Source organism: Cajanus cajan, chromosome 3 (genome assembly GCF_000230855.2).
Source record: "Cajanus cajan strain Asha chromosome 3, NIPB_CcT2T_4, whole genome shotgun sequence".
Lineage (NCBI taxonomy): Eukaryota > Viridiplantae > Streptophyta > Magnoliopsida > Fabales > Fabaceae > Cajanus > Cajanus cajan.
In genome coordinates, this window is record NC_138519.1 from 6,312,016 (window position 1) to 6,338,222 (window position 26,207).

The window sequence follows — 26,207 nt, forward strand, 5'->3', positions numbered from 1 at the left end:
CAAAAAAATATTGTAAGGGACCAAAAAAAGTATTTAACCAAAAATATATTTAAATCAAATCAAAATCATACATATATATTTTTATTAATACTGAATAATAACATTTATATATTATTATTATATATATAATGCGAATAATTATCTTATGAAAGTTTGAGCTATATTTTTTACAAAAATAATTTTTTTATTTAATTCAATTTTTTATCATATTTATTCATAAATTAAATTTTAATATTTTCAAATAAATTATCAATAGTTAAAATTAATTTTATGTTGTAATATAAATTATTTATCTTAAATATAAAATATAATTTATATTTTAAAAAATTATTTATATAAATTTTAAATCTAATTTATATATTTAAATATAATATTTATTTATATAATTTATTATAAAATTTAATTAGATATGATAAATATTTATCCTATAAAATACACAAACTAAAATATTAGTTATAAAGATTCAATTATTGGTGTAAAACGTTTTACACAATGAAATAATCAAAAATTACAATTTATATGTCTTTGAATGACAAATTTAAAAAAAAAAAATCAATTACTTTTATAATGTGTTTAGATGAGAAATTTTGATGGAGTAATTTATTTTTTAAAGAATTTTAAAAGATGAAATATTTTATTTGAACAAAAAATTAACTATTATATATTATTAAACACAAATGATTATTTTGTGCCAAAACCTTTTTAAGAGCTTAGCATTTTTAAAGATTCTTTTAATTTTTTATATATTTTAATTTTTATCATATTTATTTATGAATTAAATTTTAATATTTTTAAAATATATTATCAATACTAAAATGTAATTTAATAAGAATAGCATTTCCTTTCTTCCAACAAATAAATCTCTAATATTTATTTTTTAATATTCTATCATATTTATTCAAGTATTTTTTTTTCTATTTCTCTCTATTACCTTCTGTTTTGTCTCTCTTCACATCTAATGTTATTACATTTACTATTACAAAACTTGACATTTAGTGGACTAGCACAGTAGTATATGTCCCCTACTCTTGCAGCTCATTCTTCCTTTTGGGACTATTTGGTTAGTTTGGAGAACAAGATTCATGGGTCGTGGTTGATGTTGGAAGACTTCAACAATGTTATTCTTTATAGGGAAGTTTCTGGTGGTAACTTCTATCCCTTTGGAGTTTTCATTCTAGCTAATGTTTTTAGTGAGTATGGGCTTCTTGACTTGGATATTATGGGAGGCAAGTTTACTTAGTGCAAGAATGTCCAAAATAGATGTTATGTTTGGAAGAAGTTGGATAAATGTATGGCAAACTCTTCTTGGAGACTTCTATTCCCACATGGTTTTGTTGATGTTCTCAATCCTTATGGTTCAGATCATAGTTCTCTTGTGGTCTACTATTTCAAATCTCCAACCATTATGAGTAAGTCATTCCATTTTCAAGTAGTTTGGATTCATCATCTTGATTTTAGGAATTTTGTTTCTCAAACTTAGTTGTCCACATCAAGTAATGCCATTTTAATGCTGCATGGGAGTGTGCAAAAAAGCTACTTTTTTTAATAGGAATACCTTTGGAAATATTTTCAAGTGCAAAAGAGATTTAGAAGAATCAAAGGAATTCATAGAATCCTAGATTATTCTCCCACTTCATATATGATTCATCTTGAGCAATCTCAACAAAAGCAATATAGTGAAGTTTTGGCTTATGAAGAATTGTTCTAGGTTCAAAAGTCTACAGAATAATGGATAAAATTTGGTAACAAAAATGTCAAGTTTTTTCATACTTAAACCATTATTCATAGGAGAAGAAACAATATCACTAGTTTGTTTGTGGATAGAACTTGGTGTTTTGATGTGAATATTTTGAAGGAAGAGGCTTAGGGTTTTCTCAAAGTTTTGTCCTTATCCCTCTTTTTGTTGGTTTCACCAGTCCTTATAGAAATAAAATCATTTGCTTTTAAATGATCCTTGTTTAGATGGAGTTCATAAACCTTTAGGCTCCTAGGAGTTCACTTACTATAAGAGTTTTTAAGTCATGGGATTTTGATATAGTTATGGCCTTAGGTTTCTAGATTTTTGGAAAACTATCCAAGATCTTGAAATTGTTATGAACTTTAGAGAAATCAGTTCTTAGGGATTTTAGCCCATTGATAATAGTTTGAAATCTTTCAAACATCTCATCATTGGTTTCATTCTCCTTCATAGATAACAACGATCATAATGTCTTTGAAGCTTGTTTAAGCTTAATGTCTTAGTGCCCTCATGAGTTACCTTGATGACTTTGCACGTTTCCTTGATAGTTTTGCAGTCGTAGAACTTGTTGTATTTCGTTCTTGATAGAGAGCAAGCCAAGATGTATCTTACTTTGGTGTTGAGTTACATGGTGTTGTAGTCATCCTGTGTGTATTCACTTTCTACCTTTTTACTACAACATCACCTCTCGTGATGATCTTCTAGAGATGATATTGGATGGACTTGATATACATCTCTATTCTGTATTTTCAATATAGGTAGTCTTCTCTATTAAAGGTTGGTGACCTTGTAAAAGAAGTTCCTTCAAGCAGGTACTGACCTTTATTATTTCTCATCTTAGGATCTTTTCTTTTAACATGGTTAGATGATCAACCTCATCAAAGATCGAGTTTTGATTCCAAACTATAGAGAAAAGAAAGACACTAAAAAGAGGGAGTTGAATAGTGTCAATCAAAAAACTCAATACTTTTTTCTAAAACAGTGAAGTAGTTATAAAGCCTTACGAGTGCAAACAAAGAATTAAAAGAAAAGAAAACACAATGTTTTTTTATATTGGTTTATCTCAATTATCTACACCTAGTTCTTGATCAACTCGATCAAATTCCATTATCTTTTATAAAGGTACAAGTATTCTTTCACAAGCTACTTCTAGCTTAACCTAAGTGTTCTTTGACTTGTCTTTTTAAGCAACTACTTAAGTATGTTTTGAACACAAAGCTTCTCTAAGCTTCAATCACCGAGTATTCTTTTATTCAAGCCTCTTCGGGCTCCAATAATCAAATATTCTTTTATAGTCAAGTCTTTTCAAGCTCTCACAATCAAATATTCTTTTATAGTAAAGTCTATTCAAACTCAAAGCAACAATACAAAGTTAAAGTTAGGAAAACTCTTTGTTGTTTTGTCTTACTATAAGTACAAAGCTTTTTATATAAATAATGTATACAAATTTTTACAATTGTTGTTCTCTCTATATGTGTGTTCTATTCTCACTAAATCTTCAAGCTTTTTATATAGGTGTTTCGTAAAAATGATCGTTGCAAATCCTTGAGTGTTTCTTATAGGTTTGTTTCGTCTATCTTCATCTTTGTTCCTTATGGAGGAAAATGTTTGTTGATGTATTAAATGTGAGCAATAAATGTATTTCACCAAATTGTCATTTCTTATCTGATTAAAGAAATTACTTATCACTTTTTTGATACAAAAAGAAAAGAATTGTTACATGTATCAGTCAGAAGTAACTTTTTCTAAGACTTCACGTGCTTCGAGAAATTTGCTAGTCCTTTCTCTAATACAAAACATGTTCAAGTATCAAAGAAGTTTTTTATTTCTTTCAATTTATTAAAAAATAACATAGACAAAGATAATTTGATTATCAAATATTTTAAATAATATATATTAAATATTTTTATCTTACAAACGAATAATTCATGTGAGAAACTTAATATTTAAATAACCAATCATTTATCACTATTCATCTTATAGATGGTATGGAAAAAATTTCTCTTAAGAAGTATCTAAATTTATTATTATTAAAACTTACATTTTCAGAGATCTAAAGTCGTTTTTTTACCTAACAGTCTTATTTATAACGGCTTGCTGGATAATATGGAAGGCACAAAATGCATATATCTTTAATGATAATACATGGAGCTTATGGCGGGCTGTTAACCAAATTCAAAATCCTCATTTGGATATCATGGCAACCTGGGATCAGACACATCTGCATCAAAATATTCGTTTAATTAGTTGGAAGCCTCCAGCTATTAAATTGAACATTGATGGCAGCTTCTTTAGGAACCTGGAAAGCGTTGTTTTTGGCAACATTTTTCGAAACCATCTAGGACAATGGTTCTCAAGATTTTCAGGGCATTGTGGAATTTCCTCTAGTCTCAAGGCCGAGCTATTAGCTATATTTCATAGTTTGCAAAAGGCGTGGAATGGTTGTCATAGAATTTGTCTGTGAAATTGATTCGAAGATGGCTTTGGAGTTGATCAATACCAACTTGAAAGGTTGTCACCCATATCTTCCTCTTGTTAGAAAGATTCAGGACCTTCTAATGTTTGGACTGGAACATTAGTTTGCAGCATGTTTTAATAGAGGTAGACTTTTGTGCTGATTTGCTAAATATGGGCCAATTCGGGTGATAGTTTTACTCCTTATATTTGCTGATATAATGGGTTTTCATGTTAGGAACTGTGTCTCTGCTTTTTTATATTCTGATGTATCAAAAAAGACTACCTAAGTCCAAATTAATACTGTCGTATAATAATTTGGTTTTGGAGCATGCTGATCTAGCATTTAGCTAAGCTTAAAAGTGAATTTTAAAATCAATAAAATATAAGATAATTAGTAAATAACTTTATTTCTTAATTATGTGAGGAAAGATTTAATTATTGGTCTTTATTTAAAAAATATTTCTAAAAATAATACTTTGATTTATAAAAAAAGTGAATTTTAAAGTTAAATATTTCTAAAATAATAAAAATATTTTATTAAAACTATTAGAATAGTGAATTTAAATATAACTCAAATCTACAAAATCGGCTTGTAAGGTAAAATTTATTCTCTACTTATATATTCTTTAATTGTCTTATCTCTAATCGACGTGAAACTTGGATTTTTTTCAATAACTATTATGATTGTACTTAAAAGTATTTTTTTTTTTTTAACTTTTTGAGATATAGATTTACTTATTAAATTATCAAAACCAATGTCATTCAATATATTTTTTTTTGGATCTTAAATAATAAGGCGCAATGTTTTTATTCCGTAAAAGAAAAAGAAAAAGAAAAAAGAAAATGCGTGAAGACGAGATAATATAGATGAATTAATGAAAAAAAAAATGACATTATTCAGCGAAGATAATGGATTTGTTATTTGTAAGACTTTCTTTTTTACGGAAAGCAAAACTCATTATAATAATATAATAGAGTTTTTTTTCAGCATTAAAGAGTTATTTTTAAGAAAATTATTCTTAATTACTCTTAATATATTAATATTATTATAAATATATTAGATATCCACTAATTATTTGTTTTTCAGAAAAAAATTGTAAATAAAATATCATTTAGGAAACTTCAAGTGAAGGCTAGTTTTGCAAAGCAAATGTAAAAAAAAATAATATTTTTACCTGTAAACTATGAAATTCAACTATAAAATTAAACTTCGCATAAAAAGAAACAAACAAATTAAATTTTATCTTCCGTTGATGTATATTTTACAAAATATTCTTAATCTTAAAGAGAGAGAATATGAATGAGGCAAATATAATTATATACTTTATCAACGTATCCTTTCACTTGAAATCGACAAAAAAAAAATGTACCTTTTTTTTTATTGACAACAATAAAGGTTATAAATGTCCATATTGTATAAGTCATACGAGAGTATGGTGTGATGTTTTAACAAAATGTGTATCAAACAAAAATTGAAATCCATCCCTTGTCAAGAGGGTATAAACTTTCTAATGTCTAAACAATCAGGAATAATTATAATTATAATTATAATTGATACAAAGTGGATATTGCCGACCTGCTGGTAATTATCGGTCTTTAGAAACGAAGTCATATCCCAAGGCCGAGGCTATCCAGCTGTGCAACATTATTGTCGCACAATAGCTTTAATTTCTGTACATTCACCACATCAGGAAAATGAAAATTAACCAATAACATTATAATATAAACAAATAAATATCATGTAACTGCATAATCACTATAACAGTTTAAATAGTCACTTAAGCATGTTAGTGGGACCAGAAAATTTTCTTGCAACATAAACTGGAATCATTTGAGCTGGATTTAATTCATAAAAGAAACCTTCAACATCATTAAGTACCTAAATGATGATCTACAAATATTTTTGATGCTTCAGAAATGAAGACAAAACAAAAAAGCTACACTCTAATATAAACTATCTAAACGATGATCTAAAAATATAATAATCAAGATAGTTGCTTAAATAAAAATCTGCATGATGAGAGCCCTCACAGTGAGAAAAGGTGCAAAAATGGATAACAAGGACTTATTACCGTAAGATATTGTGGAGGATCATCCATGGAAGTGGTACCTAGGATTACTTCCCTTTTTAATTTTGTTGTCAACTTGTGACAAACTCGCAGCTGAAAATAATAAAATAGTAGTACAAGTTAAGATTACATGCAATTGCAACATCCAAGATACAGTTACCGTAGTTTGTTATTATGTTATAACACTGTACCTCAGATCGAGTAGCCCCACCAATAATAAACACAAAGATTCGCTTTCCCATCCTTTTGAAATCAGAATTCAGGTTCTTCAACGTGGAGTCACTGTTGAAGGTGGGAAAAATTATAATAAATTCAGGGTTGAAAGTTAGTCCATTTTAAACCACTACTTGTTTCATTGAGGTAATAGTTTATGTCACCTTGAGTATCCATCATCTGAAGCGCGAGCTCGTCCCCAGTTTGCTGTCCTTCTAGATCTCATTGAATGAGGAGCAGTAGTTGGAGCTGTTTGGGTCGGTTGGCTGTTTTTTCTAGCAGAACCTTGGGTATTACTGGGACTTGGACTCGGCTCACTTTTACACGAATATTCCTTCTTTGACAATTCACCCTTACTAAGATTTTTAATCAACTCCTAATAAACATAATTCCATCTATAATTTACATTTGATCTATACAGTAAAGCAGATAATACTTGAAACTAGTCGTGCTATGTTTAAGCAAACAAAAAAAAAAAGATTTCGAACCACTAAAATTGTTTTAGCAGTGAGAGTGGAGAAGTGTCCATAAAGCTAAAGTTTTAAATTCAAACTTTTCTGTGATTAATATAATCTTTAGTACGCAAAAAAATTGGGGAAGCAAGGATTGCATGAACTTTAGTCATACCTCTATCATGGGATAAAATCGAAATAATTGCCATGTTTCTTCTTCCTCTTCAGTACGATCTTTGCGTGCTGCTTGCTTTGTCTATACAAGAAAAAAAAAAACCCTTTTACAGATAATTTGGTGTGTAACAGAAGTGACCAACAAGATCATGCAAGAAAAATATCACCCTCAGCCTAAAAAAAATAAAATCCATAACGAAAAGGAGTCCACAATTGAAATATTTTACTTATAAATTATAATTGATAATTTGATATATAAAGGAGTAGGTACTACTATAAGTTTGAAATGAATACATATGTTTACCTTCTGGTTACTGAATTTGAGTGAGAAACCACCATCGGTTGATGATTTCTTATTGTTTGATGTTGTTCCCGCCAGCAGTTGCATATTATTTATAACTTTCATGTCATCAGGTGATAGTTTTGCCAACTGATTAGATAAGCAAAACCATGAATAAAATCACTTTCCTTGGGCACAACTTACACACGCGTCTCTAGTACATAATTTTATAATGTTTGCTTATGGTAAATTCTTTTCTCCCGAATTATAAATTAATATTTCAGTGCAATAGAAAATAGATGCTGAATTTCTGAAAACAGATTGGACCTGAGAAATCAAACGCACTAAGTAATAAGACATGCAGCCTATTTTGTCCTCTGACTTAGACACCTCATCCAGGTTTATATAGGAGCAAGTTATAAATAAAGCGAGAGAAAGTCATATGCACAATGATCATTTACTACAAAAAAATGAGACATGAGCATAAAGCAAGTGAGAGTTAGGCACAGTCACCCAAGTTCAAATTAGTCAAATTTACCCCAACCCTCTGAAGAAAAAGAATCTGATGAGAATATTGAGCATCTTGTATTACAGATTTTGAAGTTAAGAATAGTAGGAATACCAGGCATATTTGCAACTTATATTCATGTTCAATAAAAAAATATATATTTTGGAGTATAATGAAACGTTGGAAATGACCTGCATTAGCTTTGAAGCTTTATCACCCTCAAACTTTTCAGGATAGACATATGCATAAATCATCAACAAACGCAACTTATATTCAGGAGTTGTATTCTGCATGGGAACAAAATTTTATAAAGTGTTCATTCTATGTCGAGAAGAAAAAAATAATGACTATTCAGATATTTCTTCAGATTAGACCTGATTTGTTCTTAAAAAATTAATGACTTCCTTGGCTCCAGCATCCCCAAAAACAAGATCTTGTTCCAACTGTCCCAGATCTCGAAGTCCTGTTTCTCTGATAATTTTGTTGATCTTTCCAGCTATCTGTTTTGAATTCATCAAGCAGAATGGTCAGCATAGAAATATATATTTCTCTTGTTGTGACAATGTGACCCTTACCAAGTTGAAAGTGTTGTATGTCATGTGTCTAAAGCCACCATGAGTTCTCATTTCTCGAAAAGTATGTCATTTAATTGTGTTCTCTTACATTCCAAATAGAAGACAATGAAAGTTAGATTGAATAAATCACCTCTACATGGAGTGAAATCTTTTCCACTTGCTCAGTGTATTGGGGCAAAGCTTGAACCATTTTTTGCAAATCTCGTGTAGATAATTCATTACCATCTCTGCAAAGAACAAATTTATAGGTTAAAAATACGTGGTACTAGAAGTCTAGAACCACGTTCAACTGGGTATAGTCAAAATAAGTGCAAATGGTAGGAGGAACAACGTAACCTGTTAGGAAGGCTTGGGAGTTGGGAGTCTATGTAAATCTTCTTGATATGTAATTAATCTTAGTTTAGAACAAGTTCATTGTACATCAATTAGTTAGGATCAATATTCTCTCGTATACAGCATCCATTTATTATGGAAAAATTGTTTTCTCTCCTAAATAAATCTCATGAACTTTTACCAGTAATTCTTAAAAATTAAATCAATGTAGTCTATGGTTAATATATTTTACTAAGAACTAATTTAAAGAAATTTCAAATTTTGAGTTACTATATAGCATGATTTTTAATATTTTAAAAATTAATTATATAATTTCAATAGTTGAAGGAGGATCATGATTAAATTGATGTCTCTATCTAAGAAAGGGTATAATAGTATAATATTCATATTTTCCCTCTCCTTCCAAAGCAGATAGGGAGATCTTCCCTTTCATGTTAAAATTCTTTCTTTCTCGACCCTTCTTTGAATCAAACGCACTACGTGTTTGGATTAGCTTAAGCAAAACATTTTTTTTTAAAGAAAAACTTTATAAGAGAACTTACATAATAGAAAGTAATCATTTCTCAGAAAAAGAAAATAAACCTTGCTGAACATGTTATATGTGAGAAATGAATAATGACTATATAGCGAAAGCTAGGACCTTAATTTCGAGGCATTTCACTGAAATGGCTATTATTTATCATAAAGGAAGAAGAAAGGTGCCAATGCGAACCTTCCTCTTTGTTGAAGTTGTGCTGCTTTGTTCTTTGATACAAAATTGGTGAACTTATCATGCAGTCTTTCACTAGCCTGGTATTTAGGTCAGTAAAATAACATTTAGATTTCATTTTAAATATATGAATTTTGAGTTGATAATAGAGTGAATGAGATGTACATCTGCTATATGCGTGTGGCGAAGTTCAAGCCAGACAGAGTCATGGTCTTCTAGAATGACCTCCTTCATCTCAGGTTCTCCCCCGGTTTTGCTGGGAACCTAAAATGATTGCTATGTCAAAGTAAGAAGCAGCAAAATACAAAAAATTGCATATATCATGACGAGAAAAATGGTATATCTACTAATGTTTTGTTCTTAAGCAGATAAAATAAAAACTACTCCTACAGTAAAACTCAATGTTTGTACCTATAGTGGTTTCTAATTGAAAAAAAAAATGTTGCTATACAATATACATAATGAATAGATAAATTGTCATAGACATTTATTGATAAATTAACTTTTAATGATAGTCATTATTTATTACTATAAATTAATTTTCTTATATTGTATGATAGATATTTACCGATAAGTTTTAAATTTTTAATGACAACTATTTGTTGGGAAGAAACTTTAAAGGCTAGAAGGAAGTGTTTAAGATTGGGAGAGGTTGGAAGATTTTGAGAAAAAGAAAGGCTTGTTGTATTGAATGCTTCTAAACTTTTTGGCTTACTTCCAAATGATACAACCATCCCCTATTTATACTAGTGGCACCTCCTTAACCAATGGTTAGGATCTTGCCACCACAACATTCATCTAAGGGCTATAATTCATTCTCTAGAACTTTCTAAAACATTCCTACAATTCTAAACTTTTCTAAACTTATCTAGAAACATCTTATGGATAAACATCTATAGATATTTTGTACATCATTCTAGAATCTTTTAGATAGGATTTTCTAGAATTCTATTTGGGTCTTTGCTAATATTGGGCTTTTATCTTTTAAGCCCAACATACAAAATCAATTTATATTCCAACACCCCCTCTTAAACTTGATTTTGTACTCCAAGCAAACTTCTCAACTTCATAAAGACTTCTTTCTTCAGCGGTTTGGTGAATATATCTGCTACCTGATCATGCGTCTTCACATATTCCATTTGCACATCCTTGTTGCTGATGCATTCTCTAATGTAATGGTAACGGGTGTGGATGTGCTTATTTCGATCATGGAAGACTGGGTTTTTTGCTAATGCTATTGCCGACTTGTTGTCCACGTAAATCTTTGTTGGCTCCACTTGTGGCAAGCTTAACTCCTTCAATAGGTTGCGTAGCCAAATAGCATGGCAAACGCAGGAAGTTGTAGCTACATACTCTGCTTCACATGTAGACAAAGTGACAATAGGCTGCTTCTTGGACATCCAAGTAAAGGCTATGTCTCCCATGTAGAACACAAATCCACTTGTGCTCTTTCGGTCATCCATATCTCCACTCCAATCGCTATCACTATATCCAACAAGCTTGTAATCGTTAGAATTTGAGTAGTATAGGCCAAAGCTCGTCGTACCTTTGATATATCGAAGAATCCTCTTCGCAGTCTTGAGGTGAGTAGTTGTTGGAGCTTCCATGTACCGACTCACGACTCCAACAGCATAGAGAATGTCTGGTCTTGTACAAGTTAAATAGCGCAAACTTCCAACAAGACTTTTATAGAGGGTTGGATCCACCTTTTCTCTCTCTTCATCCTTACTCAACTTGATGCCGCATTCCATAGGAGTGCCAACTGGATTAGCATCATCCAACTTGAACTTCTTGAGGAGGTCTTTAGCATAGCTTTCTTGAGTAATAAAAATTCCTTCGTTTCCTTGCTTTACTTCAATTCCGAGATAATATGCCATAAGCCCCATGTCGGTCATTTCAAACTCCTTGGTCATATGCTTCTTGAATTCCTCAAACATGCTTGGATTGTTCCCTGTAAAGATCAAGTCATCGACATACAAGCATACAATCAAAATATCTTTACCTTGAGCTTTGATATAGAGTGCACGCTCATATGGACACTTGATGAAATTCGCTTCTTTGAAGTACTTGTCAATCCGAACATTCCAAGCTCTCGGAGCTTGTTTCAATCCATAAAGAGCTTTCTTTAATCTCAAGACTTTATCTTCTTCTCCTTTAACTTCATATCCTTGTGGTTGCTCAATATAGACTTCTTCTTCAAGAACTTCATTTAAGAAGGCAGATTTGACATCCATTTGATGTATCTTCCAATTATTCTGAGCTGCTAATGATATAATAAGTCTAACAGTTTCTAGTCGAGCAACAGGAGCAAATACCTCGTCATAGTCGATGCCAGCCCTTTGACTGTAGCCATTTGCTACTAATCTTGCTTTGTATCTCTGAACTTCTCCTTTGGAGTCCTTCTTTGCTTTGTAGACCCACTTGACACCAATTGCTGTGTGTTCTTTTGGAAGCGAGACTAGCTCCCAAGTATCATTCTTCATTATTGCCTCGATCTCTTCATCCATTGCATTTCTCCAACTCTTCTTTCCAATTGCTTCTTGGAAGTTCATGGGCTCACAGTCTGCAAATAGACAGAATAAGGTAACATTGTCTAGATTTTCGGTTGCCTCATATATTTCTTGGAGACTTCGAAAACGTGGCATTCTTTCGCTTGAGCTTTCATAATCTTGAAGGGTTGTATTTGGTGAAGTGGGTGGAGTAGTAGGTGTCTCTTGCGGTTGTTGTTGTTGTTCCACATCATCTTCTTCAACGCACGGGAAGAAGGTATGATCCTCACAATTTGTCGACCAATCCCATTCTCCTTCTTCATCAAACACTACATTCCGACTGATGATTGTTTTCCTTGAATCAGGATTGTAGAGTTTGTACCCTTTAGAGTTGGCGTCGTAACCAATGAAGATGTATTTTTCACTTTTGTCATCAAGTTTACTTCGTTTCTCATCTGGCACATGCACATGAGCTATGCTTCCAAAGACTCTAAGATGAGAAATACCTGGTTTTCTACCGCTCCATGCTTCTTGTGGTGTTTTTCCACTAACGCTTCATGTTGGAGAGCGGTTGGTTAGATAGACTGCACATGCAACAGCTTCAGCCCAAAACTCCTTTGGAAGTTTTTTACTTTTAAGCATGCTTCTTGCCATCTCCAAGATTGTTCTATTCTTCCTTTCAGCCACTCCGTTTTGTTGAGGCGATCTTGGCACTGTCAATTGTCGTCTAATTCCATTGTCTTCACAATACTTCTGAAACTCTTTTGATGTGAACTCTCCTCCACGATCGGATCTCAAAGCTTTGATCAGAAGGCCACTTTCCTTCTCAACATGGGCTTTAAGCTTCTTGAAGTTCTCGAATACTTCTGATTTTTCTTTTAAGAAATATACCCATGTTTTTCTTGAAAAATCATCAATGAAGAGAAGGAAATAATTACTCTTACCAAGTGATCTTGGCTTGATTGGTCCGCACACATCTGTGTGTATGAGTTCTAATGGCTTTTGAGCTCTTGAGTCTGACTCCTTTGGAAAACTCAATCGAAATTGTTTTCCAAGTAGACATCCTTCACAGACTTGGTTGGTGTGAGTAATACAAGGCAGCCCTCTCACCATTGCCTTCTTGGAGAGCAACTCTAATCCTTTAAAATTAAGATGGCCAAATCGAAGATGCCAAAGCCACGATTGGTCTTTGTAGCACATCTTGAGACATTGTGGGCCATCACTTTGAATGTTGAGCACGAACATTCTATTTCTCTTCATTGGCACCTTTGTAATGAATCTACTTGTGTTATCTCTTATAGAAAGGTTATTATTCTTAAGTTGAATATCATAACCTTTCTCTAAGAGTTGTCCTAAGCTCACGATGTTGCTCTTCATGCTTGGCACATAATATACGTTGGAAATAAATTGATGTTCTCCATTCTTTAGTCGGATGAGGACATTACCTTTTCCTTCCACCGCCACCTTTGATTCATCTCCAAAAGCCATGTTTCCCTTTACTGATTCGTCAAGCTCTACGAACATGCTTCTTTTCCCACACATATGGTTACTTGCTCCACTGTCAAGGTACCACTGATTATCCTCGCCTTTATCTTGGCCCTTGTAAGCCAATAGCAAGGTACCATCTTCTTGACAACTTTCTTCAGCATAATTGGCTTTCTCTTCGACTTTATTTTTGTTAGGGGCTTTACATTCAGAAGCATAATGTCCAAACTTATTACAATTGTAACACTTGATTCGTGACTTGTCATACCTTGAATTCGGATTTCCTCTCCCACGACCTCTGTTAGAGCTTTCTCCTCTCTGGTTATTATTGTTAGGCCTTCGTCCTTGTCCATGTCGATATGCACGCCCTCGTCCTTGTTCTTGACTATAACTTCGCCTTGATTGGTTGTGTGCATTTTCTTCTTTTCTTGAATCAACATGTGCCTTGAAGACTTGCTCCACGATCTCTTCCTTCTTCTTTTTCTTTTCTTCATAAGCTTGCAACGAACCAAGAAGTTGCTCTATTGACATGGCCTCCAAGTCTTTTGTTTCTTCGGTAATGGTGACAATATGTTCGAACTTTGGATCCAATGATCTAAGAATTTTCTCCATAATTCTTACATCATCTAACTTCTCACCATTTCTTTTTAGGTTATTAGTAACTGTTAAAACTTTCGAAAAGTAATCGGAGACTAGTTCACCTTCCTTCATATGTAAAACTTCAAACTCTCCTCTCAAAGTTTGAAGACGTACCTTTTTTACTTGATCTGCTCCCATGCTTACTTGGCTGTCTTGACTCCGGAAATCTTCTCAAAAGTATCTTCATCTAATCCTTGATAGATTAGACAGAGAGCTTTCTTGTCTCTCTTCCTTGAGTCTCTCAAGCTATCCTTTTGAGCTTGAGAAAGACTCTCTACATTCTCTGGTTCGGTGTGGCCCTTCTCGACCACCTCCCAGACATCATGTGCACCAAGGAGAGCTACCATCCTTAAGCTCCAATTGTCATAGTTGCTCTTGGTGAGCATCGGGACTTGAAAAGGAACTCCAGTATTTGCCATTTCTCTGAAGATCTTATGGCTCTTGATACCACTTTGTTGGGAAGAAACTTTAAAGGCTAGAAGGAAGTGTTTAAGATTGGGAGAGGTTGGAAGATTTTGAGAAAAAGAAAGGCTTGTTGTATTGAATGCTTCTAAACTTTTTGGCTTACTTCCAAATGATACAACCATCTCCTATTTATACTAGTGGCACCTCCTTAACCAATGGTTAGGATCTTGCCACCACAACATTCATCTAAGGACTATAATTCATTCTCTAGAACTTTCTAAAACATTCCTACAATTCTAAACTTTTCTAAACTTATCTAGAAACATCTTATAGATAAACATCTATAGATATTTTGTACATCATTCTAGAATCTTTTAGATAGGATTTTCTAGAATTCTATTTGGGCCTTTGCTAATATTGGGCTTTTATCTTTTAAGCCCAACATACAAAATCAATTTATATTCCAACACTATTATCTATCATTATAAGTGAATTTTCTTATAGCTAGTGTATAATGAGCAGGAGGGCAAACGAACAAAAATCATACCTCATGCATATATTTGTTTCCTTCCATATCCAACAAATCATGGCACATAGCATCATAGGTCCATTCATGAATGACAGGTGCAATCTGCGATGCATATTCAACACAGTTACCAAAAGGTGAGATATAGCAGTAGACATTCATAGTGAAGAAACATTTTAACCTGATCTACGGATCTGTCAACAATGAGCATGTCACAAGTTTCAGTTTGTGGAAAACTAGGGATGGTAGATTTATATTTAGAAACCATGTCCCAAACAGCATCAGCAAGCTTGGTAGGAACTGATTCACGAATTGCTGTTGCTGTAGATTCGTCACTTTCCTTTGCAGCACGATACCACACACATGGTAACTCCTAATAAGATAGAAACATTTGGAGACATTCTTTTAGAAGTTATAGCATATAATAAATCCGTATTTTATGAGCTATGCTAAACTGTCGACTTATTCCTTTATAAAATGAAAAGAAAATTATATGACTACAACAAGATTTTTCACAATAATAATTCATCGATAAAAAATAAAGCTAATGAGACAAGAATTATCTAACAATTTTCGAAAACACCAATTCGTAGTATGAGATATGAAGGTAGCATTTGGTACATGTAACACGTTTTTGAATGGTATGCAACAAAATATGAGTTCTATTTTATGTTTGGTTCATCTTAAAGAAAGGAACACGAGCAATAAAGGTGGACATGGATCACGTTGGGACGACTTTAGAGATATTTAGATTCAAACCAATCGTTCACAGAATTGAGTTGGTTTAGGTTTTCCATTATTTTACTATCCAAACTGAACCATTCCAAATGAAATCATTTTGGTGAGGTTGAGTTAATTAATCATTGATCGAAATTATTTATATGTATATATGAGTATTTTAACTGTTGCATTTTACAGACTAATTTTTTTTATAGACTAAGAGCAATTCTAATGGGAGTTGCTTGTCCTATGAAGCAACTCAAGTTCTGGTTTCTTGCCATTGGAAGACTCTGACGTGGCAACATGAGTTGCTTGAAGAAGAGAGAAAGTTGCTTCCTCAAACAACCGTTCCTTACCAGATTTTGAGCAGATCTTATTGAACATATTTGGAAACGTTTTGAAAATAATAATGATGAAAATTAATTTTGTATAATATTTATGTATTTATTATTGCTTTATTTTATTTTTAATATCTACTTATTATATATTTTTTCTCGTAATTTATTTTCTTTCATTGTAGTGCAATTATCCTTTTTAATAAAAATTTAAATTTGGTTCATAAATGATTAGAAAAAAAAATTCTAAAAGTTGAATTTCTTAAAGTTTCTTACCATTGAAGTAAATTTGTGTTTGAGTTGCTTAATGCTGATATGGCACACTAGGAACCACTTTTTTCATTTTTCAATGCATGAATGAGTTGTTTCCATTGGAGATGCCCTAACTGTTTATTATATATAAATAATATTTATAATTATATATAAAAATAAATACTATATGTTTTAATATATAAATTATATTTTGTATTTTTGAAAAATACTTTATATTGTGATGATATAAGGTTATTTATAATTATTGACAGTTTATTTTAAAATTATATATATATATATATATTAAAATAAATAAGAAGTTAAAAATCTGTAAGATATAAATAAAGAGGAATACCAAGTGGTCATAATTCTACTCAATTACTATATGACATATATTTAAATTAAAAGTTTAATAATACTTGATTACAAGTTACATAAAAAATAGTTGGGATGATTGGACCACCTAATAATTTTTTTCTAAAATCCCTCTCTTCAAAGAAAAATGTCTAAAAATATCTTTTAAAAACATTTTTGTACAAGTTAATTATATGAATTTAATATATATATGAATGAATTTTTTTTTTAATAAACAAAATAGAATTAACAAGAATACAAAAAGTACTCTAACCTATATATGAATGAATATATAAACATGAATAATAAAAAATATGAAAAATAGCAAATCATAACAAAATGAAAGAACACTTATGAATACTATCAACAGTCAGAATTATATAATAATAAAATTACACAATATAAAAAATTATAATTACAGATATAGAGTATGAGGTGCGAAGGTAACACCTTTAATGAAGCAAAAACTGTAGCTATTCGAATGGCCATATTATTCAAGCAGGTGTTAAATCTGCGAGTATTCTCAACATTGCCATAAAGTTCTTCCATTGCTGTTTCTTGATCAGTGATAAATCCCTGCATCATATAAATCTCAATAGAAAAATCCATTTCCCCCGTCATTTAGAACATTATGTAAAAAGGTAGTTGATTTTTCTCTTGAAAATAATACTATAACATATTAGTTTTGGTTACATGAAGAGCAGAAATAATATATACCGGTACTAAGTTGGCCAAATTACCGTGGATTTGTATTTCTCGTGCAGGAAATTTATATATTGCGCATGATATCATAACTTTGATCGCATCGCAATACCAAATTCAATGACAACACCGATAATTTAGACTTCGCAAGTTTTTTTTTTAAAAAAAAAACTTGGGATTATATGACAAAATCATCCAGGCAGTTAATTCTTACACCTAAGAGAGTACCATGAACAATTACATAAGAAGAATTGATGATATACCAAGATTGTGAGTAGGTAGGTCAATGGACTAAACAATATTATTCCAGGTATGCACGAAAGTAAATATTCCAAATAAATTGCCAAGTTCAATAACTACCTGGCTATCTACTGGAAAATATTCCAAATTCATCTGCAAAATATAACCAAAAGTAATCTCAACAAAAAACAATTTGATACTGACAACTTGCTGATAACAACTAGATAGAAAGGTACAACAAAATCTTGACCTCTCTCAATGCACCTATGCGTGGTAAGACACTTGTGTCACTCTTGATGTGGTTTACAAGTTCCTTTGGGATCGGCGAACTGAAAAATACATAGGCTCTGAAACATTCATAGGAAGAAGGGAAACATACCCCCCGCCCCATATAAAAAAAATAAATAAATAAAAGGGAAAAAGAAACGGTGTTAAGTTTTGTCCTGAGAGTTAAGGTTAAAAAAGTTGAAACAATATTAAATTTCATACTTCTTGTAGAGGGGCTCCCTTCCAGACATATCAGACAGGAACATGACCACACTGCATGCTAGCAAAAGTTATGTTTAATATGGATAAACTATGCTAGTGATAACAAAAGGAACAACAGAGAAAAGAAGACAGTTGATCGGGTTAAAACGGGAATAAATTATAAATAAAAAGGATTAGAGAAATAATTTAACCCTAACTTAGAATTGAAGACAAATAAAATACAAATCCTTTTAGTCTTATACTGCCGATAGATTTAAAATGGGAAAGGGATATGGATGAATGATATAGATAACAAAATATGTATTTTTCTTAATTTAAAGTGTAACATTTGTTTATTTATTTTGGACACATAAGAAAAGTTTGGATAAAAATCCTTGCAATCTGAGAATCCTTCTGTGACGACGGTTCGCAAAACTTTGTTAAGGCTCCTACAAGCTAAGAGGAATCAACTATTAGTTAGGTCTCTTAGTTATTTCTTTTAAATTTTCTTTAACATACTCTCTTTCTCTCTTTCCCCACCCATTATTACACAGACCTCTCTCTGCCATTGAATTAAAGGAAAACCTATCAACTACCCTCAATTGATAATATCACGTTGGTTCCCAACATAATTCTTACAAAACAATTTCCCAGTAGCAAATAATTTAAAATAAACAATTTTCTTTTGATCCAGATTGAAGCCTGTTCTTCTGTGACAAAATAACATGTTATATCAAATAGTTAATCTATGTGACCATATATCTGATATATTGAAATTGAAATTGAAATTGTCAACGAGAAATAAGTAAACAAGCAGGGTAACTTTACACATTTGCAAGCGTGGGAGTTGCAAAGTGAATGCTAGCAAAATGTTTGTCCTCTCTGTTTTAAGAAAAATACACTATTTATTGTTGATCAAAATTTATTGAAAATATATTATTCTATAGGTCTCATCTCATATTTTCATATTGAATGAGCGTTATTCAATATGTATAATTTTATAATTTCTAATATATTTTAACCAATAATAAAGAATGTGTTAGGGAGTATGTTATTGTCAATCTTCATTATTTAAATAATAATAAGAAAGAAGTTAAAAAAAATGTTATAATTTATGAAAATCCAATCAATATTGTGTTATAAAAATGGAAAATTTTAATTATATATGTTGCTGACATAAAAATGGAAAATTTTAATTAAGAAAAAATTATTTAATTATTTAATTTTTACATAAAACAATTATTTAATTTTTACATGATTTTTTTTATATATGTTGCTGACATAAAAATGGAAAATTTTAATTAAGAAACGAAGTTACTTCTCTTTAGAAGGCTGGATGAAATAAACAGCATCCAATGATGGTAATGGTTGCCTTCTCCGGAATAGGTCTTCCACCACTGCAATGAGATGTTAACAAATTATACTATATCAATATTTTAACACAGCAATAGATCTAGAACAGATGTTGTGGTAAAGGTGGTTCAGTAATTAAATATAACGGAAAAACTCAAGATGCAATGAACAAAGAAAGCATCTAATTTAAGGTACAACATTCAGATTGAAACGAACTTGACAATGTACATTGACAATATGGCTTAATGAAAGAGAAAAATTGTGGCAAATGATTGTGTTTTGGACAAATTCCTTATATTAAATAACCTCTATTAAATATGAAATGCAAAATTAAAAAAAAAAAATTGTTATAACTAATTTAGAGAAGTCGATAGCAAGGATATAAAAAACTTGATGTATGTTTTGTTCTCAAGTCCTCCTAACTTTTCTCCAGTTACTCAAAATACTTCACATGCTAAGAAGTACTCCTAGTCTTATTGTCTGATTTTTTAAAGAAAAAAAAAAATTTGAAAGAAAGGAGAGGCATTTGACACAATTGGAGTATATCTTTACTTTGATCAATCTATATCTTTATCTTATATATAAGCAATAGTATAGGATTTTTTTTTAACTCTTATAACTGACACCTGTCAGTTTAAGTTAGTTAATCAATTTTATCTTCAAATTTATATAAAAATGATTATAATGGAATTGAGTAGTAGGTTATCAATATATTTCTCATTCTTTAATAATATCTTATTCTAAGAAACCCTAATAGGCACCAAGAATCACTTCTCAAGTGTTAGACCATTATATGATAAGTGCTTTTAACGAAGTCAGTTGCGTCCACCAACATCATTCACTCCTTTACGTTTTATGCCCTCACCCTCAGTCATAGTAACAGTTATTGAAGAAGAAATGCAGAAAAGGAGAAAACTTGAAAAAGACCATATCCTTGATTATGTAGAGTTCTCACATGAAACTTCTTGGTCTGTAATGTCTGCCATTTTACAAGAATGTGACATAACTTTCACTGTGACTTTATCCATTATAAGCACCTGTGAGAGCAAGGAAAAACTTTGCCAACATCAATCAACTAAGGTGAGATGCGAAGATATAAAACTCGTACAAGTGTTTATAGATATTAAAGTATGAAGACACACCTTCCATGCTTTCGAATCGGGTGACCTTGCCGATCGAAGCATTTCATATAGCAACCCTATTAGGCACCCAACCACGAAAATGATTACCAAACAAATAATGAAAATGAAACCAATTCATTTTCATTTAGTTTCAATTCAAATGACATTCATTTAGTTTCAATTCAAATGATCGGCTCAGAAATTTAATTTCCAAAACAAATGAAATGCAGATGGAGAACTACGGAAATTTCAGCAAGGATGCTTAGATGCTGCGCTCTGTTCGACAGAGAGAAATTGAAACTTCAAAGCCGAACCTACATTTCTCGAGAAACAAACTGAAAACGAAGATAAAAAAATGTGGAGCTGAAAAAAACTAGTCATGAAAATGAAGCCAATACATGCACAATACTTAATTAATTTTTCGACTTCTATTTGATTCAAGTATTAAAAAAACTGAAAAAAATCACAGTTATGAAATTCATATTTCTTTCCACACAAATTTCTACGGATTCATTTTTCTAGATGATTGGACTCATCAAATTTAAGGAGAAAAATAAAACTAAAAAACTAACAAAAAGAAATACGAACATGACCGTTTAGTTTCAAATGACAACTCTGAAATTTAATTTCCAAATCCAAACCAAATGAAATGCAGATGCAGATGAAGAACTACGTAATTTTTTTTTTCAGCGAGGATTTTTTTGATGCTGAGCTCTGTTCGATAGAGAGCAATTGAAGCTTCAACGGCAAGCTTCTAATTCTAAACCAAACGGAAAACGAAAGAGAAAGCAAAAAGGAACAGAGAAATGCGAAGCTGAACGAGTAAGGTCTCACGATCGCGGCTAATTTGGCGGAAAGGCTTGTACTCCGATGCATTGCCAGAGGACGTTTCGGAATCGGAAAACGACATCGTTGCTCGCAGCAAGTGCTCGTGACCGGAGTTCTGAACAGGATTTGAGAATCGAGAACGTTAGAGAGAGAGGGATAGTGTGTGTGAGAGAGAGAAAGCCGTTGGAACCGTTGAATGAGCCTGGGAAAGTAGGACGTGTGACTTGGAACTTGAGTTTCGGTTACGGTTTGCGCTCTGATGTCAAACCACTCAAACCCAACTAGTTTGGGACTTGGGACTCAAAATTTTATTATTTTTAGTATCATAATTTAATTGTAAAATTAATGAATATTGAAAAAAATAAATTTTAAAATCAATACGTATAAATATAATATGTAAATTAAATATAAGTAGAAAAACAAAAATAACTTATAAGATCACTTAACTGTAAAAAATTATGAAATTATTTCAATGAATTACATAAAAATAAAACACACAACAATGATTAAAATGAATAAATAAAAAAAGTAAAGGGAAATTTTTTTAACTCAACACCAGCAAAGCATTTATCAAATGAAAAGAGAAAATAAAAAAAATAAAGATGAATGAAATAAAAACATTATACATACACCAACAGATTAAGGAAATTAAATTTAAGTCATTTGAAAAAACATAAACTTTTTGATAATATTTCCATATTATATAGTAATACTATGAAAAAGATATTTTGTGTCTATTGAAAAAATAAAATAAATTAATATTTTGAAAAAGGGTAATTATAATTTTTTAAGAGGATAATTTATTATATTTTTTTTCTTATTTTATTTTTAAATATAAATTAGTAGAAAAAAATCAACATAGTAATATAATTGTCTTTAAAAAAATGGATATCAAAAGAGAGTATTTTTTTTAGATATTGTTGTAAATATATGAAATAATTATAAATAATTTTATGTGATAATTTTTTTATTATTATAAATTCAAAATATAATTTTATTTAATAAAATTTAATTATATCATTAAATAATTATATTATCATGCCGAGCACATGTATATTAGTATAAAATATAAAAATAAAAAATCATTTTCTCTTCTCACATTCGGTAACGGCAACTTAATTCAGTTGGGTGCGTTGTCAATTGGTCGGTTTTCAGGTTTTTGTGACCTGGCCGGTTCATGTATTTTTATTTTATTTTTTAAAAACTGAAAACGACGTCGTTTCAAAAAAAATTGAACTCATAACAAAGTAGCACAAGTGAGGAGACTCATCTTAAATTCTTAATCACGCACTGTGCCTTTCGCGAGTGGTGAACCTAATCCGCCGCAGTTTGCGCGCGCCACCGCAGGGCCTCCGCACTCCGCCGCCGCTCGCACAACCGCAAGTCCTTCGCTCCGCACTTCGTTCGTCCACTCCGCTGTTCTAACTCTTTGCAGGTTAGTGATTTATTGTCACATTATTTGCGATGGCTTCACTTTTGTTCCTTCTGCCCTTGAAATTTGTTGTTATTGGATCCTGTGTTTTGGTTAGGGATATGGCTTTTGATTATTAATTGTTATTATTATGTCTTCATTTTTTTAATATGTATGTGTGATATTGATTATTTAACATTATGATGTATCTATAATCATTAGTATTGTAGTTTGTAGTCATCCTGAGTGCTGTATGGTACCACACTATAGCAGTTTTGTGGTTTCCGGTTTCTCGCATTGCAGCACAATTTGGAATTGATAACTTATAGTCCGTTTGGATAAAGTTAGAAGCCCTCTTCACAACCGAAAGCAAATAGCTTTAGCTTTTTCCTTGTAGAGGAACTTTTAAAAGCGCTTCTAAATTTGTATCCAAATAGATGTTTCTTCTAAACCTATTAAAATCATCAAAAAGAGAAGTGTTTGGCTTTAACCCATTGATCCTGTTGGCTGTTGGCGCAATGAGATTTTTCCTTTTGGCTTTAAGAATTTTTTTTGTCACATGCGCCTTTGGTCCTGCCCAGCATGGGCTATGGCTGAGTATTTAGTCGTTTTTTCTGTTCAACTGTTTTTAAAGTTTACAGATTTCTCTCATAAAAAGGATGTTAGAACTTAGAAGTCTGAAAGATATTAATGAAAAATCATGAAGCATGCAGATTTAGATTTTCAAAGCCCTATCCCAATGCGTCTTTTAGGTTTTATTAATTATTATGGATTGAATTCTTAGATAAGCCCAGCAACATGTTTCAGCTTTCCGCACCATCACCTGCCTTTTTAATCTTATCAGGATCCTAAAGTGAGTGGAAACAAAGTAAATAGTCTCAATCATTGATAAGAAAATCAGCCGTTGATATTTCAACTCATCCATGATTTGTTATGCTTGTGCATATAATAATAATAATATCAATTGATTTTCTCATCAATTGTTGGAATTATTTAATTTCTAAAGTGAGTTGCTCACTTTAGAGTAGTCAGATCCTTTAGTTTAACTAGTAAAAGGGGAAAAATGGCTGGGTTGGTGTGGTCAGGTTGCCTTTTGTTGAGTAAATTCTATTCTATCTAAATGAAAATACTTTAAATTACTGTTTTAAATGACTTAGAATGTCATTGGTTTATATATCAGCATCAAATGATTTGTGATACATTTTGATTTGAGCAGCTGGTGATACTAATTGGTGAGCAAATCATATTTGGTGTTTGAATTGCACCCTTAATTGAACCTAAATAGCAGGAATCGCGACCTGAAGAAGAATTACAGGATTTTTTATAGAACTCATGCATCTCATGCTCCTAGAGTTATGTTTTTAGTTATTGATCATGAATATGTGTTTTAATATGTCTTTGTTAATTGCACATGCCAGGTTTTATTATTGATCTTGAATCTTACAAATCACAATTTGATTCCCAATTCCACTACTGTGGTATATACAATTTGTTATAATAATTTTTCAAAAATGATATAGTCCAATTCCTTAATTTGATTTTATTATTTATCTGTGGCAGCTGTATAAATCATTCTAGTTATGGAAGATTCTAATCAGCCGGCCGAGTCTGCTGAAAACCAGCAAACTGAACAAGGTATGTCCGCTTATTTTATCTATAACTTGTTAATTTCTGCCTTTGCATTGTACTCAAATGTACAATCTTGTTTGCTTTTGTTCTCTGCATTAATTCTTGTTACTATGTTTTTTATTTTCAGTGTGTAGTTTCTTCAGAAAACCTGTTAATAGAAAGAATATAAGGAAGCGGACTATTGAGAATGAAGATAATGAGGAGGAGGACTCAAACAAAGAAACTTCTCTATTGCATATTCAGAAAAAGACTTTAAAGCCTGACAATAAATTGTACTTTTCCACTGGCTCTTCAAAAGCCTCTGCATCTGTTGTACCAAGTGAAGAATCTGGAAAACCAGTCTTTCAGTTCGAGTCTTCAAAAAATATTCAAGTTCAACATGATAATAAAGCAACAGCAACTCTAGAGACCGAGACTGAGTTTTCAAAAGATGCTCGTGCCATCCGTGAAAGAGCACTTAAGCAAGCAGCAGAGAGTCTTAAAGGGACAAGCACAAGTTCTAAGGATGAAAAATTATATAAGGGAATTAACAATTACAATGACTACAAGGCTGGGTTTCGTAGGGAGCAAACAATTGCTAGTGAAAAAGCTGGTGGATCTCATGGTCCTCTTAGGGCTTCAGCTCATATAAGAGTTTCAGCAAGGTTTGATTATCAACCTGACATATGTAAGGATTATAAGGAAACGGGATACTGTGGATATGGTGATTCATGTAAGTTTATGCATGATCGAGGGGATTACAAGTCAGGGTGGCAGTTGGACAAGGAATGGGAAGAAGCTGAGAAAGCAAGGAAGATGAGATTGGCTGCAGGTGATGATGCAGATGAGGAGGGGGGCGCTAATTTGACTGATGAAGATGATGAAGATTCGTTACCCTTTGCATGTTTCATTTGTAGAAACCCTTTTGTGGATCCTGTTGTAACCAAGTGCAAGCACTACTTCTGCGAGCATTGTGCATTGAAGGTATAGACTTACAGTTGTTGCTTATAAGTTTTAATTAGTAATAGTTTGGAGTTATTTAGTGTTGAGCATATGGTTCAATATTTATAATTAAGATTTTATTTTACACATTTTGGATTGATTATATTAGGTTGCAGTTGTTATATTACGGATTAGTCGCTCTGGTTTGTTAAATGATTCAGCTCTGAAAGAATTGATAGATTTAGCATTCCTGTTATTTATGTATACTATGGGATACACTTTTGATCTTTTGTTCTGGGAATAGGCTGAGGATGTGTTCCTTTAGCTTGTGACATTGTTACTGTAGCAACATTAATTTCTTTCTATTTATTTATTTCTAATTTTCTGTTTGTTTTATTTGCAGCATCATGCAAAGAATAAGAAGTGTTTTGTCTGCAACCAGCCAACACTTGGCATTTTTAATGTTGCTCATGAGATACGCAGGAAGATGGCTGAGGATAAAATTAAATGATTTTTGTGGATCCACCATGGTTCTCTTTGCTTTGAGGAAGTTATCCTTTCACCCATTTTAACTGTGTTAAAGATTGATGCTATATGATGAGTTGAAACAGAGGTTTACACAGTGGAACTAGGTGTCATTCATTTTGTTGTATTTCTTTGGCATGTAGATCCCAGAATATCTGTTGGTGAGGGACATTCACCCATTTGTATATAGCACCCCAGTTGTGCAATCTGTGGAACTTTTTTTTTTTTTTTTGCAGTAATTTGTATTAACTTTAAATAGAGCGACATTTATTTTCAAAATTCTTGTTTTTGAACTA

General features: G+C 31.7%; 2 protein-coding genes across 4 annotated transcripts; one reads left to right on the forward strand and one right to left on the reverse strand.

Moving 5' to 3' along the window:
• Nucleotides 1-5,545: 5,545 nt before the first annotated feature.
• LOC109801765 (protein transport Sec1a) lies at nt 5,546-21,668 on the reverse strand. 2 transcript variants are annotated; one of them, XM_020362890.3, is made up of 21 exons: nt 21,432-21,668; nt 20,619-20,674; nt 20,432-20,513; nt 19,442-19,520; nt 18,145-18,195; nt 17,906-17,984; nt 17,776-17,808; nt 17,164-17,289; nt 15,234-15,425; nt 15,074-15,157; nt 9,674-9,772; nt 9,512-9,588; nt 8,597-8,693; nt 8,266-8,391; nt 8,083-8,178; nt 7,408-7,533; nt 7,105-7,185; nt 6,642-6,853; nt 6,456-6,546; nt 6,268-6,357; nt 5,546-5,866 (listed from the first exon to the last, which is right to left on the reverse strand). In XM_020362890.3, the coding sequence occupies exons 1-21, from the start codon at nt 21,505-21,507 to the stop codon at nt 5,804-5,806; spliced, it is 2,016 nt and encodes a 671-aa protein (XP_020218479.1). In that variant the 5' UTR covers nt 21,508-21,668; the 3' UTR covers nt 5,546-5,803. The 2 variants fall into 2 exon arrangements, with proteins under 2 accessions (XP_020218479.1, XP_020218478.1); XM_020362889.3 differs by having other exon boundaries at nt 17,906-18,002; nt 21,432-21,667.
• A 1,021-nt stretch (nt 21,669-22,689) lies between these two features.
• LOC109802413 (zinc finger CCCH domain-containing protein 1) lies at nt 22,690-26,207 on the forward strand. 2 transcript variants are annotated; one of them, XM_083070283.1, is made up of 5 exons: nt 22,690-22,860; nt 24,255-24,314; nt 24,397-24,471; nt 24,593-25,428; nt 25,790-26,207. In XM_083070283.1, the coding sequence occupies exons 3-5, from the start codon at nt 24,417-24,419 to the stop codon at nt 25,895-25,897; spliced, it is 999 nt and encodes a 332-aa protein (XP_082926409.1). In that variant the 5' UTR covers nt 22,690-22,860; nt 24,255-24,314; nt 24,397-24,416; the 3' UTR covers nt 25,898-26,207. The 2 variants fall into 2 exon arrangements, with proteins under 2 accessions (XP_082926409.1, XP_020219369.1); XM_020363780.3 differs by lacking the exon at nt 24,255-24,314.